The sequence below is a fragment of the Nasonia vitripennis genome, chromosome 4 (genome assembly GCF_009193385.2).
Source record: "Nasonia vitripennis strain AsymCx chromosome 4, Nvit_psr_1.1, whole genome shotgun sequence".
In the NCBI taxonomy this organism is placed as follows: domain Eukaryota; kingdom Metazoa; phylum Arthropoda; class Insecta; order Hymenoptera; family Pteromalidae; genus Nasonia; species Nasonia vitripennis.
Window position 1 is genome coordinate 5,831,701 of NC_045760.1, and position 19,420 is coordinate 5,851,120.

Sequence of the window (19,420 nt, forward strand, 5' to 3'; positions counted from 1 at the left end):
TATTTGCAGCGAGGAGGACTTTTTTACTTTTCAACGCGACCCGAACTTTCTTTCTTAATCTAGGTTCGACTATATTGTACGCGTTCATTCGCCAGTTCTCTAACGTCGATTCTCAGAAGAAAACGAGAAAGTCCCCGAGAAAAATCGGCGTAACTGTAAAGGTCTGTAATGGAGCTACACTGAGAGAATGGACATACTAATGGGGCACAAGCTCGACCTATGCAGAAAATTTAGTATGTTTGTGTGAAAATTTACTATACATTTATCAAAAATTGCTATACCAGTATAGTAAAAATTGCACGTCGTAATTTAATCCGACGATAGAAATTTGCCTGTTCACTTACTGCCGCTATGGGGTATCTCGTAAACTCCACTCGCAAGTGACGAAAAACTGTTCGGTTAGTATATAACGAACTTCCAGATCGGAACATTATATATAAATATAAACTACGAGATTGAATGTGACAAATAAATAATGAAAGTTCTCCCCTTCAACACGCTGCAAATATAAATAAGAGAAGAAACATTAACAGACGACAAAATGAAAGGGGCAAAAATATATTTTTAAAAAGATTTAGTATCCATAAAATTTGATATGCGGTATAGTAAAAATTGCTATGTAGTATAGTAAAATTTGATGATTTGAAATTTTACTATACCGTATGCTAAAATTTACTACAAGTCGAGTTTGTGACCTCTTTACTATATTTGTATAGTAATTTTTGATGAAAATTGTAGGAATATTTAGTGATACATTTCTCTCCGTGTAGCGTGTGGCGAAACTTCAGCGTACCGCGCCGAGCGTAAAATCGAATCTCCGCATGACTCATAACTGTGAATCCCGTGTGCGATCGGTCAGTCGGACGGTTCCGTTAATTCGCATTCTCACGCTGCACATGTGTATGACGCGCCGCCGCGCATTTATCCCCGCAGCCTGTATCACTGCTCACGAGCCGCAACAAACTGTTACACTGCACTGCTATGTATAAACGACTGCCGGGATATAATGTGCGCGCTTTTTGACTGGAAAAAGCGTAATTTGTCCAGTCGAGATGGGCAAAAAAAAAATCAATTTAGAGTCTCGATCATTATTGAAATCGTGACGGATCGGGTAAACTGGTAACCCAGATTTCTGACGATTTTTTTGTGTGAATTTATAAGACACGAGTAGATGTTAATTTTATTGTCATTTATTCATTTTTTCATTGTCTGTCGATCATAAACTATATCTATCTATGTACAAAAAATAAAAATCTGCTATAACTAATTCATTTTGGCACTTACATCGTCTACGTAATCTCGAAACTGTAAAATTCCTAAATTATAAAGTTGAATACGATGGTTTACACTTTATAAAAGAGTAAATTCTAAAACTTGCTAGCGTCGGTTTACTCTTATACTTACACTAATATTGTCTAAATTTTATATATATATATATATATATATATAATATATATATATATATATATATATATATATATATATATATATATATATATATATATATATATATATATATATATATATATATAAAATTTCAGCTGAACATCACAAAGGCATAGCGCCGACTCAACACGATCAAACACAAACATTGGTATTTATAAACTCTAAATAATATTCTTAAAATACAAAAGAAAAACGAATGTATGTAAAAATTCTGTACAATGTATACAATTCACCAAACACTTCTGATCTACGTCATATTCGCGAACGTATAAATTTTACAAATTCGTCAGATCAATCTGACTTTCCGGAAGGTCCCCGACGATAACGCGCGGTTCGTCGTTGAACACGTTGCGATACATTGTGGAAGCCGTTTCGATCGAAGAACTGTAGGGTCCCGGGTTGAGCCAAGGCAGGAGTTCCGGAAGGACGGAGTTCAATCCAAACGAATCCTGCTGAGTATTCGTGGAAGACTGGATAGAGTAGGTCGGCTGCGAGGACGTCTGCTCGACGAGGCTGTACTGGTTGTTGCAGTTCTGCACCGAGTACTGGGGACAGGGCTGGCACTGCTGGGGCTGCCAGTACTGTTGCTGCTGTTGCGAAAAGAGCTCATCCTCTTGTTTGATCGTGTGTGGGGCGTAGCTCGTTTGCTGGGCGCATGGAAAGAAAGTATCATCGGCTTCTGGGTAGTTGGTTCTGTAAATCGAGTGAAAGCGGTGATTAGCGATGTTTTATTTTCTCATATTTATTTAAAAAAGTTCAAAAAGTGATATCAAACGCATATTTACCTCGTTTCTTGCAATTGGACCTGGCTCGGCATAGAGCTACTCTGAGGCAAGAAGTAGCTTCCATAAGATCTCGACACTGCTTCGCTGTTGGCCTGGTGGCTCAGAGGATACTCAGGAACAGATGCAACTCTCGGCTGCATCGTCCAGTTCATAATAGGCTGCTGTTGCTGCTGCTGCTGTGCAAGCTGCTGCGTTGGCGAAGCGTTGCTGGCCTGAAGAAGATCGCAAGCATCGGCTCCTTCCAGAGGCGAGTTAAGGTGTTCAGGCGTTCTAGATGCGGTATTATTATTGTTGTTGTTGTTGCTGTTGTTGTTGTTGTTGATATTATTATTGCTATTGCTGTTGTTATTATTGTTGTTAGATGCACCGTTTCCACGTCCACTTTGCTCCTTCTTGAACTTCATGCGACGGTTCTGGAACCAGATCTTGATCTGGCGCTCGGAGAGCTTGAGGTTCTCGGCCATCTGTATGCGCTGGGGACGGCAGAGGTAACGGTTGTGGTTGAACTGCTTTTCCAGCTCGACCAATTGCACCGACGAGTAGGCGGTGCGGGATCGCTTGCCGCTGCTTTTCCTCTGGCTCACTGCAAAGAGAGGAATTTATTTAGCCAGTCTTATTGAAAATGAAAAAACGAGAATATTTTTTCCGACAGAGACGTCAGAGCACAGATGGTTCAAGGAAGGTGAGAGAATCCGAGAGAGGTATATACACTAATGTCGCGGTGGTGGCGGCACGAAACTTGCGGAGGATTTCACAGCGGGAGACTTGCTATCCCAGGAGGAGGCTTCTGTTCCCGCTGCGAGGCTCAAAGCCCCGAGTGCCGCGCTACTGATACGCCGGATTAAACGATTCGCCCTGAATTTACAAGCAAAACGATTACTTAAACGTAATCTCTCTCGCGCGGGGGAGTGGAAAGCCGCGAAATTGGAAAAAGGCCGGATTTATTTTCCGGATTTTTTCCGAGATCGAAATTTTATAAAAAATATGTTTGGAAGGCGAGTAGAGTAAAGAGATAAGAGAGCGAACTTTTCGGGGAATTCAGGAATGTCGAAATCTTTTGTCCTGCAAGACTGGCCAGTATAGTGATGCGGGCTGTTGTGACACTGCTCGTGATATCACTCTCCCCGCTCTCCGGGAATTCGAACTCCGTGTGGCCTCTAATGTACGTTTGCCTCAGGGCATCTTTTGACGCACAAGTCTGTGTATTTCTATTATTCTCAGATTCTATAAGCTTGACACGAATGCAGCCGTTTTATCTGTTCTCGAGAATATTGAAAATAGTGAAAAAAAATTTATAAAAATCTTACCTTGAGCAGTGGGCAGAGGCGAAGTATCGGTGCGTACAGCAATAACGCGTTGCTTCTTCAGCGGTGGTTCCTCGTCGGAATCCCTCACGTAAGTCCTTTGCGGTATAGTAACGGGAGCCTGCTGCTGCTGATGCTCGTAAGTCATCCTTTTAATTTCCTCCTCGACTTTCCAGTACTGCTGCTGATGTTGCTGTTGCATCAGCTGCTGCTGCTGCTGCTGCTGTTGTTGTCTCTGCTGCTGCAGCATTAGCGTAGCAGTTCCAAGATCGTTATACCCGGGCCAGCTCGACACCGAGTTGGCCGAGTCTACGCTCGACGGCGACATCGGGTAGACGTTGTCCTCGAAGGCGGCCTTCCTAATCTGCTCCTGGTGAACGGCAACCGCGTGTTGGCTTAGCTTTCCAAGAGTCATCTTCTTCTCTTCTTGGGAATCCGTCTCACAACTGCTGCTTTGCCCAGGCGCTGGATCGAGTTCAGTTGACGCACTACTGCTGTTTTCGTTGGCACGTGACGAACTTGTGGTTACCACGAGTGGCTGTGCTAGACTGCTCGTTTGCTCCTCAACTGACATTTCGCAGTGCAAGCGCAGCAAATTTGTAGGGCCAGTCGGCCAATAGGGATCGGCCGATCGGCTGATAACCGGCAAAGGGACCGCCTTTGGGCCCGAATCCGCAAACGAGCCAAACTCTGGGATTTACCTGTAGGTAAGCCGGCGTCGAGATGTCTGTGTCTCCCCCCTCCCTGGAAAGCGGCGTGTGCGGCGACTGTCCGACGCAACGACGATGGGGATCGGTATACGACAGCAGGTGGATGGCGCCGGCCGGGGATGGCTCGTGTGCGCTCGCTGGGAGTGAGCAGGATGACCGAGTCTAGACTGGATTGGACACTCGGATTCGCCTGAAAATTGTCCCGCAGAGGATTTACGATTATGCGGATAGATGCGGCCTACTCGGCTAGGGGCATGTTTGTATGATGCTGTTTCTTGTCTTTTCCCGTAGACGGGGAGAGTTGGTGGTGTGAACATTTTTATGGGACACTGTAAATCTTGCGCGTCATTAGTTTCAGAGAGAGGAATCGGCTGCTATTGGCGCCGGGCCTAATGAGTGTAAGCGAGCCGACGCGTGCTGTAGAGGTATAGGCGTTTGTTTACGTTCTGCAGCTGATCCAATGATATAAATAATTTCGATTGTACGGGCGTTTGTTTACTTTCTGTTGCTTGTTCGAAGATGAATAATTTTATGAATGATGCTTGATTTCTCGGACAAATTGGGACAGCTGCGATACCGATTTTATGAATAACTCGAGTCTTAGCGTAAAATTAAAAAACTCGCACATTACTCACCTCTCTCACTCGCGGCACAAACAGCTCCGACAACTTCCCGAGCCACGTGCCCTCAGCTCCGAAACTAAAACTCCTCCAACTTATCCTCGCTCACAACTCTGCTTACAAACACATCGCGCGACTGCTCCAAGTTCGAAAATTCGACGACAACTAAGCCCGCGGAGTCGTTTCCGAAAACCGCAGCTCTCCGCATTCCGCTTTCACCTATGCATCGGCTTATACAGACAAAGCCGCGCGGTGGCATCTATTCCACCTCCCGAAACGTTCGATTGTCTCAAGACCCCCCCCCCCCTCACAATCTTCCGTATCGTGACGTGTCGCCCGAGGGCTTATTCCATCGTTTCGATATACACATTGACAGCGTGTCACAGTCCACAGCCGTACGTTTGAGGAAAGATCGACTTCGCAACGCGCGCCGATAAGCCGCGTCGAACTATTTTGAAAGAAGACGAGTAAAAAAGAGGAAGCGTTGGATTTTCCTTGGCGTGTGTGTATGAGAGAGGAGCATATAGCCGAGGGCCGATTGCGAAAGGGAAAAAAGAGTAGGGTACAGTGTCCGCGGGGCAAAAAGCCAGAGGACGATGCGCGACTGTCAATCCAATCGCTGCCCGCGGGGGTGACGAGACGTGGCGAGAAGAGAAGAGAAGAGAAGAAGAAGAAAGAAAGAAGAGGGAGGAGGAGGATAAGAGGGAAAAAGCGACGGTTAGATGAGTTCTCGCGCGCGGGATCCGCGCGCTTGGGAGATTGATCGGCGTCATCCTGTCAGGACGTTTCTTGGCCGTAGCTCTCGCACTTATATATATATATATATATATATATATATATATATATATATATGTTCGCTTACATATAGCTCGTATATTTTCTCGTTCTTATAGCGACGTGCCTATTTTTCTTTCGCCTGCAGTTTTATGTCTGTTTTTCCGTCCCCGGGACTTTTTCTCGCGCTCTTATTGCATTTTCTCTATTTGTCACTCTTTTTTCCGAGACGCGCCGCTCGAGTCTGCGTATACGCTCATACGGAGTTTTTCTTGACGAGCTGCGAGTTTTACGGTTGATGGTGATTTTTATCGTGTACTATGGATAAATTATTGCATTACAGTTCATCTCTCGATCGACTGCTCGATACACTCATGCGAACAAGAAAAAAAAATTCCGAGAAGATCGGCGAGCCAAGATACACTCGGTTGCGAGCGCAAGTGTGTGTTTCGCATTTCTTCCGCTAATTCTTTTCCAGTAATCAACTTTTTGTTCGTGATCCCGTTTCCGCTCTCGGCTTGGATCTACTACTATATAGAGCGAACGTCGAGAGGGGGTTCGAGGCTGTATATGTACGTGGAAGCGCGAACGCGAGAAAAATAGCGCCGGGGCATGATGCTGTATGATTAAGCTTGATATATACACTGTGCCGGTTGCTTTGACAAAAAATCGAGCTGGTTCTCGGAAGGGTAACGGATTTCTCTGGATTATATGGGCAACGGAACTGATTGATATACGGCGTATGCGTATAATTCTTTTTTGGAGTTTAACCGCGCAGTGCGCGGAAACCACTTAAAATTGTTAAGCAACAACGATTATTCAAAAGCATTCCAGCGCGGTGACACCGCCGACTTTCCTCGCGAAGAAGAAGTAAAAGAAGAAGACAAAAAAAAAATAAACTCGAGAGAGCGCGGGCCCGTCTACTAATTTATCTTGCGCGCGGCTGCCGACCGAGCAAATAACGCGCAGTTACCGAACTGAATTATACAAGCCATTGCAATTAATTAGTCTTAATAAAAATTATAGGAAGAATCGCAATTATAAGCGGGAGCGAGAGAAAAGTCGAAGGGGCTGCGTTGAATCTCGACCGGAGAGATATAGAGCTAGAACCGAAGGAGTAGGGTCTCCGGAAAAAGTCCAAGCGAGCGGGGCGTAGAGGCCGATGGAAGCTCGAGAGAGAAAGAGAGGAAAAAGCCGACGAAGAAAGCCGCAAAAAGAAGAAGAAACGGAGAAAGAGAGAGAAGGAGAGCTTGCGGCCCGAGAGGATGAGTCCGCTCGCCGTTGGCGCGGAAGAAAAGAGAGTCACGAGGCTCGCTCGCTTCGAGAAAAAACGAAGCGCGAGCTCTGCCTGTCTTATGTATATACATAGATATACAGCCGCGTAGCTATATACGCGTGCGCTTGCAAGCTCCGCGAAGAGAGAGAGAGAGAGAGAGAGAGAGAGAGAGAGGAAGCGAGATAAAGAGCGAGACAGATAGATGGAACGCAATCCCGGGGGCCGCTTTAAATGAGTCAGCGTTTTTATGCCCCGCGAGCGAGCGAGCGCGATGTTGTCAAAGTGCAAACAGCCTCCGATAATATATCATCCGTTGCGCAAGCAGCCACCGACTACGACGAGGACGACCCCCGGTTAGCTTGGGTTGAGCTATACGCACCGCCGACAGCCCCGCGACAAGACAGCGCTGCGGCGCGCGAGGTTAGAGGGCCAATGTGAGAGAGAGAGAGAGAGAGAGAGAGAGAGAGAGAGAGAGAGAGAGAAGGGGTGAGGGATAAACGCAGATAACGATGACAACGCGCGGGGGATGCGACACCCCCGACCTTGAAATCTTTGTGCTGTTTCGATAAGGTGCGGGATCTGGAGTGGGCGCGCAGGGCTCGATGATTTGCGGAACAGGGGTCGGTCGCGAGGATTGAGTGCGGTTTGATTTTCGGAGGCGGTGACGTTTTATTCTCTCGATGACCGCCGCGCGTTGAATGGGGCTACGAACTATATACGGAGAGGGTGACTGCCACGTAATGGATTGACCGCGCACAGGTGGATCGACGATGTGCGCGATTATGTGTCGGCATTTTATTGCACCGCGATGAATCCCGAAGGGTGTCTCGATTATCGCTTCGATCGGAATTGGAATCGATAGCTATTGTTAAACAACAAACGAAAAGGCGGAAAATATAAAGAAGATCGCGTTATCTGGAAAGCTATTACGGCCATCGTCGTTTTACCTCGTATATATAGCTTCATAGCTTCTGAGGATGTCATTAGAAAAACGCATATACGCACGTCGATTGTCTCTACGCGCACAGCTCAGGAGAGCTCGAGAGTGAGCCAGCGTTAAAGTATACACGCGCACAGTCATACGCAGAGTCGCTTGGCTTTCATTTAACGAGTGTACGTTTTTATGCGTAACAGCAGCTAATGAGCAGGCTAATTTCGAAGTTAAGTGGCCGGCGAGAGTTTTCGGCTCCATGTACGCTTGGAACCCCATAAAAATCGCAAACTCGTTTTGATACGATATATCAGACATTAGTGCGTCGTTCGACTCGACGACGGCGACGACGACTAATATGTGTATGTATCGCCGCGGCATCGCTGCTATGACGAATCGGCAATGCGCGCGTGCTTGTAAATGAGCCCTTCGATTTTCACTCGAGATTATGTATACATTATTGGGATCGTTACGCAAATTTCTCGGACGGTACGCGTTGGCATTATCCCGTCGATCGAGCGTGTGTGTTATGTGTTTTTGACGAAACGCTAATAGTACGCCTCGATAGTCATCGATGAGCCCGATATAGCGTGTTTTTTTCGTCTGTCCTAATGCGTTTTTTTTCACTGATAAGTGCTCGGAACCATTTTTAGAATTGTGCGTTTTTTATCGTGTTTTTATTAATTTTAAAAAATTTCAAATAATCTTCTCATCATTGGTAACACGCACCAAGCGAATGCGATTCATAAATCACACGCTCGGTGCCAGTCACCGTATAAAAGAAAACTCCAATCCACTCGTCGGCGGCAATAAAAAAATCGGCGATTGCTCGGCCCTCAACCGAAGCCAGGTCCTCGGCACATCGGCCATCCCCGATCGCCGACGCAGGGGACAGTCGCCATCTCTCAAGTTGTATCGCGGATTACATCTTCATCCGATCCTGCACTGCGACAGCTTAGAGTAGGTAAGGCCGTATAAGTTTGGCGACGTCTCGACGTGCAGTCTCCGATGGTCGGTCCGAATTTCCCCGGGAATACCCGGCCTTCTACCTATATACCTTCCCTTATCGAGAGATCCCGCGTATACCACCCACTGTAAATTAAGAGAAGATCTCTCGTCGTGTGCAGTGAAGTGCAGCGTCGCGACGTCATCAGGTGCAGCGCCGTGACATTGTAAATCAGATGTTATTTCGGCTGTCGCGTCTTTTCGCACGATTTGCGGAGGGTTCGGATGCTGCGATGCTATTGCTTCTTGATGGGATTGAGGCACTTGCAAGGCTTCGTTAGCAAAGTGAGTATTTTTTTTTAACGATAGCGCAGTGCGTTTAATCGAAGAAAAGTAAATGAGCTGTTACGTATTTATGCAAAATTATGTGCCGAACGGTTGCTTGTTATATTACAATTATACAACTGGGCGTATCGTAATATGGCACTCTTCGAAGGTGTCGCTCAATTAACAGACCAGCACTCAATTAACCAGCCAGTATACTATAATGTGTATACTATTTAAATATCGTTTGATGTGTTAATGAATTCGTTCGCAAGGAGGTGCGACGTTCATTTGACACTGTTAATGGTGCACGTAGTTAACTCGTTGTAATTGTACAAGCGCGCGTAGATTCGCACATATTTTAAAAATCATTTGTAATAACGCGCGCAGGTTTTATGATCGAGAGAAACTTTATATTCCAATAAGCTCCCCAGAAAATATCCTCCTGAAAACTTTCACATATTTGTACACGCAGCGATACTCCATGCAGCTCACTTGAAAATCACGTATGCCAAGCAAACAGCTCTATATACACTACCTCCTGCAATGACGGCTGTTATTCTGTAACCGATACTCTCGCTTTAAGCTAATACGCTAATTACGTGCACAGACAGCCGCAAAATTTATGACGCGGCGTTTGCTCTCTCTCTCTCTCTCCAGACGGTAGCCGGTCTCGGGGGCAAAACTGCACTATCTCCCCTACGCGAAACAAAAGGACGACGCATCATCGCGAGGCATTCTCGTAATGCCAATCGTCATTATGTCATTACGGAAGCAACAGTCACGCGTCCTCCCGTGTGTACCCATACCCGCACGGTGAAAGCGAAGCACTGCCCCTTTTCCTATTTACGAACGTTCCGTTACACGGTATATATACAAGTTGCGCGAGGGTCTTCGCTGATTTTGTATTCAGCGAACTTCTATTATAAGATTGCGAACTTTTTTGCCGCCGTAGAGAGGAGGAGAGCAGATAGAGAGCCGAGTATAAGGGGATGACGCGCAAACGTCAAGCCTCGAGGGGTGGAGGGGCTCGCGTGACGCGACTCCTGGCATTTCAGTCGCGGCGAAAGTCAAAATAACTTCCGAAACTTTAAACTCCCGCGAGTATAAAAGTGCGCGCGCTCTCCGTGGCTTTGCGCTTGCTCTCTTTCTCTGCGTTTTCTATCGGCTCGTGCAAATCTTTCAGACTCTCGGCATTCGATAAATGTCCTCCGCGCGGGCTTTACTCCCCGAGGCTTTACTTGTTAATCGTGCTCTTATTGGTTTAAATATATTATTCTCTGGGAAATTTCGGCTTTTATATACAGCTGTGTAAAAATATCACACACTGCATGTGTAAAGGAAGACTCGTCGTGATTTATATTTTGATAAAGACTTTATTGATCCGATCAAAATACATCAGCTCCCGATCAAACGCGTCCAGGGCTTCGTCCCCAACGCCGAAAAACAAAGAAACTCTCGTTACTACCAAATCGTCAATACAGAGCTTGATCCGAACATTCTTTGAAATTAAGATCAAAGTCGTTCTTCGCGCTCGAGACGGCAGACCACGAAATAACATGTTTATTCCGCGCCGGAGCACCGCGGCCCAACAGGAGGTTATGCGCTACGGTTTTATTGTTATTGTCGCGACAACTCTCGAGCCAGTTCCGCCAAATATCGACAAGAATCCTGTATTCTTTCGATCTCATCGGCCCCAGAGACACTGACCACGCTGTTAGAAATTGTCTAAAAATTCAGACAGAATTTGTATCTGAAAATTCAGTTTTTATCTGGTATCTGAAAGAGAAATTCAGATAGTTGTAACTGAAAAACTCTGGCGATGAGAAATTCAGATAGGGGTATCTGAAAAAACTCGGAAAACGTAAACGCTCATTACATATTATTTGTGTAGTATATTACATAGGCAAAACTATTTATTGGTATGTTTATCCTAGAATGTTTCTAGTGACATTTTTGGTTTTACGCACATTGATAAAGGAGTGAAAGGGTGTGCAATTAGAGCACTATGAGAGTATAGTGGGCATAGACGTCGGTGTGGCAAGCGATACTAGAGTGAGTGAGTGAGAAAGAGAGAGAGAGCGTGTGTACTGCGTATTTTTCCCTGCAGAAGAATCCCGCGGGCGAGCATGCGCACAGAGCGGAAGAAATGGGAAGCTCTCCCGCAGACAGGGCCCGCCACGAGCCTAACGGTCAGTTGGTGGAAAGCCTCCCGAACTACGCAGCGTCTTGAGTGATTATATACTTGTATTGTATGCGCTGAATCTAGCCTATCTTCAGTAAAGTATACACGCCGATCAAACAAGAAACAGGTTTGCAGATATCAGGCATGGCATCACGCATCGCGCGTGTGCACATGGGCTGCCACGATTGTTGTAGAACTGTGAAGCCGTTAAAGAGACAACATCATTCTTTCGTGCCAGGGCATCGTGAATTGTCGCATGAACTCAATATTAGAATCAAAATAGACCTTGCATACGAAGCTGTTACAAAACATGTAGTACTTCTTATAACTTCTACAGTACGTATAATTACGTGGACAATAAGCCGAGTCGTTCGCGGCTCGACAAATTTATAGCGCCGCATATTCACGCGCACCTACCATTAAAATCGTATTAAAAGCTTCGAATCTACATCGAAGCCTTTCACCCTCGAAATCGATCGAGCGTAATTCCCATAGCCACGCAGCGAAAATCAAAACAAGCTTGCTGCGTACGCGGTGACTAAACAAACTCGCTTTGTCGCAGGTATATAGCCCCCGTTACACAGGCGCGGGCAAACTCGCGTCGACGTCGGCGTGTAACATATGCTTTTATCTAAATTAAACAGTGCCGCGGCGCGATTTTCATTTCCTGACTGCGGAGGCCGCTCCGCGATCTTATCTCCGGGATAGCGCGTCGCGCGAGCGGGCGAGGAGCTTTCGAGTCATCGGTGCAGGGGTTGGCTCGGCGCTCTCTCTTCCCCTAGTGCCTGCAGCGGCGACCCCCCGAATTTGCCACCCACTTTTGGTTAACCCTCCCCCGGACGCTCGCCGGGACCTTTCCTTTGCTTTGTATGCATGTGCGGAGAAAGAGACAGAGAAATTGGAATAAGGCGAGATAAATGCCTGTTAAAATGGTCGTTTCGCGTGAAATTAAAAATTTCGGCTTTTATAAATATAAGCACGGAAAATGCTTGACTCGTTGAAAGAGTGCGGCATTGAAAAGTTCAAGCTCCTCGGAAGAGCATAATGTCTGTTTCTCTCCATCTAAATATCGGCGTCAGCGCGAGACTCTCCCGCCGAGAGGCATCACCCTCGCAAATCGCAGACTCGTCGTCCCTGCGCCGCTTAGTGCCTACTATCTCCCCGTATTCCGGCGCACCAATCCTCTTGTCCCCCCACGACCCCCTCCTCTCTCTCTCTCTCTCTCTCTCTCTCTCGCCTGTCGTCGTCTCCTTCAGCCTCTCTCTCTCTCTCTCTCTCTCTCTCTCTCTCTCTCTCTCTCTCTCTCGACGCTGTCAAACTTCCAGATTATATTATACAAAAGCGGGTCGCCACTGATCTATACGTATATAGCAAAGAGAGCAGCCGCGCCACTCGCGTCGAGCTCCATTTTGAAAAGCCCGCGCTCCGCGTACACAAGAATGCCGCTTCATTATATTCGGAATCCGCTCTTTATAAAGCGCTCGGTGCTATCGAACGCTTATAACAAATCGACTCTAAATTTTATTAGAGAGAGAGAGAGAGAGGGACCAGACTGATTCAAAATGAAGACAGCGCCGTCATACCCGCCCGCGAGTGCGCGCATATTAAATGCGACAGTTGCAGAGAGGCGAGAGATGGGAGGGGGGAGGGGAAAGGGCTGCGCGCGCGAGGGGTGCGAAGCAATACGTGTATAAGCGCGATGCGGTTATTGATTGCGGGCCTCTGTCATTGACAGGCCGTCATATGGAAACGCTACTGCCAGCGCCGTGCGCGAGAGCGAGACTCTCTTTTTCGGCCTCGACTCGCTCTCTATGTGTGCGAACTGCGCGAACTGCGCTCTGTCTTTGTCAATCGACTGGAAGTAATGTGTGTGTGTGTGCGCGCAGGGTATATCTCTGCGGGCCTTTTTATTTTTCTATTATTCGCGAGCCGCCCGACAGCTTTTTGTTGTTATCAATGGATTTTCTTTTTCGGGGAGGATGTATATTTTCTATATTTTTAATTTACTCCGTGTTTTTTTTCACCGCGTTCTCTAACGATTCGAAAGTGTTACAATTTAAAGAAAGATAGACTCGTCGATAGCTCGGCTAATGTGTACAATATAACACAGCATTAAAGAGTTATATCTACAGAGGCAGACCGCCCCAAAAGCATTAAGTCTCCAGTTTTTCCGATGCACGACACGACTGTATAAGTCAGCCGCCTCGTCGTCCTCGCCAATTGCCAATTACCCACCCCATCTAGCGTAGCATAGACATACAGTCATTAAAACACACGATAAGCGAAGACTCGCCGTGCGAACCTGCCGAACGTCGCCGAGGAATGATTTGCTATCTTCTGCAGCTCTTTCGTCCTCGACGTCTGACTTTCCAATGTATAGCGATCCCGATCTGCGCGCCAGCGTTTATAATAGACTTCGGCGACGACAACGACACACATATACAACGTTTACACGGGATGTGCGCGTGTCTCGGATTTTTCTCTCTACGCATGTTTCGGGGGCAAAATGACGTATACCGCAATTAGCGCTGATTATACCGATAGCGACGTTGCACTCTTTGCTCCGTAGAGTAGCCTATGTGAAGCTAATTACGGCAAATGATACGTTCGCAGACTCAGCGTTATCTTTATCTGTCCCTGATGGCGTCTCGCGTGTTGTGCGGTTTTTTTTCTGCGATATGGGTGTAATTTTTCTATCGTCGCGAAATCTGATTTTTTTCTCGAGGAGTCGAGAGAGCGTTTGTCATGAAGCTATAAGGCAACGATTACGGACGCCGACAGACTGTGTGTGTGTGTGTGTGTAGTCACGAGGCTCGTGGGTGATTGATACATTTAACGGCAGCGGCTTGTTTTCCTTTGGTCTTAACGAGTTAAAAGCTTCGGCAGCTTCGATCATCTCGTACATTCGTTCGTTTTATAGAAACATAGCAATCGTCAGCGCCGTCTGCGGCGCTCTGGAAAATTAGCATAATTCAATAAAAGCCGCGAGCTTCATCAGGCGCAAAAACTTTGCGCGTAAACGATTAAAATAGTCCGAAACACATGTCAAAGTGTATGAATAATGCAATGATCCCGTCTTTCTCTCTCTACATTGCAATAAAATCCAGCGCGGCAGCTCTCTGCCCCTCTTTTCCCCGCAGAGCGGTGAAACTTTGGCATTACGGAATTAGAATCCCGTGTCTCGGCGGCGCGTGAAAGCGCCGGCGTAAAAGTAATTTCGCAAGTTCGAGCGGCCGCGTAGGTATATAGACAGCCCCTCTATATACGGTACACAGAGAAAGAGAGAGAGAGAGAGAGAGAGAGGGGGGAGAGGACGACGGCGGCGACGGCATCAGGCGCTGAAGAGACAGAGCAGACAGGCCAAAGTAGCGCGACGTCGTCTCGACGTCGGCGGCGGCGGCGACGCCGGTAAGTACAGTCTGAGCGATGGCCGCAGTAGTCGAGTCGACCTCCTAACCAACGCCATACATCATTCAAAGATGGCTGGAAACGTGCGGCGCGCTCTCTTTTCCCTCTACCGCTTCAATGAGGGCTAATATACTCGGGGGTGGGGGGTACATAATATAAGGAAGGTGTCGCTCGGCCGGACGCTCATATACTTGCATTTCGCTTGCATCTACGCATTAGAATTTCCTTAGCGAGTTCTGTACACAGTGTATAAGATATAAAATGGAAAAAGCATCAGTTTCCTCAACGCGCGGCGAAAAAGCGAAGAACGCGCGGCCGGGATAAAAACAGGAAACGCAGATAGGGTGACAGCCGGCTAAGGCCGCGCGCGGCTCTCTTTTCCTGATGTCAGCCACGTGACTATCCGAGATCCGTCTACGTCCTCGTGTGTATCCGTATACTCACACGTACGTACACCTACGCTCGTGATCGACGACGTATCAATCTCGAGCAATGTGTCACTACCTTGTACAGCGTCTCTACCGCCAAGACTGCAGGGCCTAGCTATATACCCTGGTAAAAAGCGTCGCGTCTCCAAATCCTATTTGTTCGCGCAGAAGGACGGGGAAAAAGAGGGAGGAACCGATAAGCAGTATAGCGGTGAAAAAGGTGCGCGCTAGGAAAAGTGAACTCGAATTCTGTGGCTTTGTCCGGATCGATTTGTATGTATATCACGGAGAGAAATGTATCACTAAATATTCCTACAATTTTCATCAAAAATTACTATACCAATATAGAAAAGAGTCACAAACTCGACTTGTAGTAAATTTTAGCATACTACATAGCAATTTTTACTATGCCGCATACCCAATTTTGTGGATACTAAATCTTTTTAAAAATATATTTTTGTCCCTTTCATTTTGTCGTCTGTTAATGTTTCTTCTTTTATATATGTTTGTAGCGTGTTGGAGGGGAGAAATTTCATTATTTATTTGTCACATTCAATCTCGCAGTTTAAGAACGAAAGTCGCATCGCATAGAACTTCTTATATGATAACACATTTCACATGTCGCAACCTAACAACACATCGCTAGATTAATCGCATTTATATTTATATATAATGTTCCGATCTGGAAGTTCCTTATATACTAACCGAACAGTTTTTCATCACTTGCTAGTGGAGTTTACGAGACACCCCCTAGCGGCAGTAAGTGAACAGGCGAATTTCTGTTGCTGAATTGCAATTTTTACTATACTAGTATAGCAATTTTTGATAAATGTATAGTAAATTTTCACACAAACATACTAAATTTTCTGCATAGGTCCGAGTTCGTTCCCCGTTTAGTATACAGTATAGTGATTTTTCGTGATACATTTCTCTCCGTGTACTTATACGAGTCGGTCGAAAAAAGTTAGTTACGGTTTTCAAAAGCAACGATGAAAATTCTGACAGTCGATTGATTTGTCGCTCGAACGACACGTGCTGAATAAGGTGCGACGGTGTATCGACCCGTCAAGGGCATAAATATTTATAAGGATATCGAAAGCTCATTATTCCGCAATCGCTAAATAATCCTCGCGCGCGCGCGCGCGCGTATAGCTGAATAAAATATATGGGCGCTTTGGGGGTAGGGTTATACATTTCGCTGATGAAATTATTCGCGAGGGCGTTATTGAATACGTCGCTCTTCAAGTAAGAAGTTTCGTTTGCATATCGCTGTTAATAAATAAAATAGTAAACACTGCCGCACATCGCTTCGTATACGCACAGGCATTAATGCAGAATTATTACGTCAGGAAGTGCTTTCGTACAAAGCCGCGCGGTAGTAGTAGACAACAGCCCAGGTCTGCTTTCACGGAAACAAGCAGGGAATAAAATAAGCGCTGGATGAAAGCTCGAATACGTACACCCACATTCAAGCTCTCCCCGTACACACACATACGCACGCGTCGCTCTACGTACGCTCCGAGGCGGAATATATTTTTTGCACGTCACTCACTTCAGCACGTGGCGCACAGATCGATCGGAAAAGCCCCGGCCGCGCGTATCATATCCCTCGCGCGCGGCTCTTCCTCGACGACGAGATGCATAAATAAGTGGCCCCGAGGCGGCTGGTCCTCTGTAAGCCCAAGCGTTCGCGCGCGCCAGTTGAAAAACTTGGATTCCGGAGCGGAAGAATCGATGTATCTTTCGGGTTTTCCCATCGTATCCTGTACAGTATTGTGCCTATCGAGTAAATATAGTTGTTGTACAGAAGCAGGAAAATTCCGTTTGGTCTTGGAGTAGTGGGACGCGAAGCGCGGAATATTATTGTGTATGTGCAGTGTGTAGGTAATTAGGTTTAGTAAAGTTACGTCAGGCCGGAAATCGACGGTGTGTAGTTATACGCCCGATGCAGAGGGAGTTAAATTGTATATGATCTCGGTGCTTTGTTTCCGTTTGCGTGTGGATATAGGCTTGCTTTTTCAGCGATTCAACACTATGCATTTGTGGACGGAAGCGATGCGCGGAGTATATAGAAACAGTTGTTGGCTGTTTGCGGAGATATGATTATTTAAATAATTGTCGATTGATGTGTCTGTACGCTATTCAAGGTAATTATATGTACATACTGTATAGTAGTCGGGTCGTATGATGAAACTGACTTTTCGATGTAGTAGACGTGTAAGTATAGTTGAGCGTGTCATGGTTCGTGAAAAACAAGTCTTCCATAAATATTTCGAAATTTGTAACTTTATCAACAATCAACCCCTCGTATCAATATAATGCACATCGCACCGAAACCTCCGAAACGAATTTCACAGCGCTCTCTGTCGCCCGACAGTCCGAACTAAGCCGAGCGCGCACCGCCTCAGGTAAAACGGATTTTCCGAGCGAGCAGCCTACCTTACCGACTTCTAGTTTTCCGCCCGAATCGATGAGAAAATTTACCAACCGAAAATATTCGCACTCCTCTATTAACACCGTTTCCAACGACATTTTTCACCGTATAATTTTCATAACAAGCGCCGATCCTCGTCAAAAAAATCCCGTCCAAATTCGAAGAAGAAGAAGTTTAAATAATTGCCGGATGATTAATAATCGAGGGCAGGTGAAATTGGCTCGCCGCGGAGATCTGACGCGGGAACGACAAGAACGAGCGACTGGCGCGCGCGATATAAAATTCTCGGAAATTTAATTAAACGGTGCGGCGCGAGGGCTCTCCAGCTCTGCTTCTATGAAGAGCGAGAGAAAGATAGGAAGGAAAGTATGGCATTATTAATATAATTCTGGCCGCAGAGAGAGAGAGAGAGAGAGAGAGAGAAGCTTCCATATTTTCATTCCTGTCCTTCCCGCGCGCTCTGAATTTCTCATCCAACTTTCTCATTCGCTACTGCTGTCGGGTGTGTTTTGACGCTGCTGCTTTGAAAAGCGCGACTTTCACGAGCGCCGTACGTTCGTTTTATCGCTCGAAGAAGTTGGCGTTTTTTATTTCGGTACACACATCGTGAAATGAAATCCGAGCCCGAAGGGCATTATCTCGGGCGAGAATATATTAAATAATAATTCAATAAATCACGGGACATCAAGCAAGAGCCAGGTATAGTTCAATATACACCCACATTTGTATAGCCGGCGCTCTCTCTCTCTCTCTCTCTCTCTCGAGTGTATAGCCTCTCGAGTCAAAGCGGCGAATACGTCAAAATTGAAAAATCGCCTTCCGTCAAGCCAGCCTCACTCTCTTCTGCTTCTTTTCTCACAATAAGGAGCAGCTCTCGCACTCTCGGCCTCGCATTTAATATGGGGGTTCTCTCAAAACAAATGGTTATGTTTTTATAAAGACAATAACGTTCGTCTATCTATCACACGTCCTGCTCTGCTTCTCTCTCTTCTCTCCGCGCAATATCGCCATCGGACGTAATATTGAAATTTTATTTTTTTCTCCTTCCCTGTCTCTCTCTCTCTCTCTCTCTCTCTCTCTCTCGCCGCTCTTCTTTCGTAATACGAAAGTTATTTATGAAACGTGAATATATAGCGGGCCAGAGGAGGGTAATATAGGGTGATGTGTATGGACGAACGCCGTCACCGTCGCTGCTTCTCTTGGATATGGAGCTAGCTTTGATGGGCGGAGCAGAGAAACGCGATGCATCGCTGCAGTTTCTTTTTTTTCTGCAGATTTTAACAATCGTATATATTTACTAGCTACAACGCACACGAATCACGGATTCAAGCTTCGTTGCAGGAATAAAGGTATAATGCGATTAGGAGGAAGTGATCCGACAATTTATAGGTCGGAAAATCCCGCAGCGAATCATAATCTCGCCGATTCATTTCACGGCCTTGGCCAGCTTTACACATATGCACGGAGCTGGCATCTCCTCTCAAAAATCGTCTGGTTTTTTGTGAGCCACACGCTCGCACATAAGCCAGCGAGCTCATGCGTATACATAGGTACATAGCGCAACGGAGAGCGACAGCTGTTCTCCGGTTGGGCACAGTATTCGATTGTCTCGCTTCTTGATGATTGATGATAGTTTGGGGTAGCTACCGCTGCTGCTGCCGCTGCTGCTCCCCTCCTTTTTTCCCTCCTTGCCTCCTTCCTGCTTCCGACAATTTCGTCGATTTCCCAGCAGCAGCGGCGGCGGCGAGAAAGGAGAGGCGGGTACAGCAGTCGCGCAAAAATAGAAAAGTAAGGAGAGAGCTTTTTATCGGCGGGACTTTTCAAGAAAAGTTGAATTTTTCACGAGCTCG

The 19,420-nt window shown here is 46.4% G+C and overlaps 1 protein-coding gene across 1 annotated transcript; it reads right to left on the reverse strand.

Moving 5' to 3' along the window:
• Positions 1-1,520: 1,520 nt before the first annotated feature.
• LOC100120081 (putative uncharacterized protein DDB_G0277255) lies at positions 1,521-5,110 on the reverse strand. The gene is made up of 4 exons (XM_001603708.5): positions 4,881-5,110; positions 3,539-4,435; positions 2,232-2,814; positions 1,521-2,139 (listed from the first exon to the last, which is right to left on the reverse strand). The coding sequence occupies exons 2-4, from the start codon at positions 4,107-4,109 to the stop codon at positions 1,722-1,724; spliced, it is 1,572 nt and encodes a 523-aa protein (XP_001603758.2). The 5' UTR covers positions 4,110-4,435; positions 4,881-5,110; the 3' UTR covers positions 1,521-1,721.
• Positions 5,111-19,420: the final 14,310 nt, after the last annotated feature.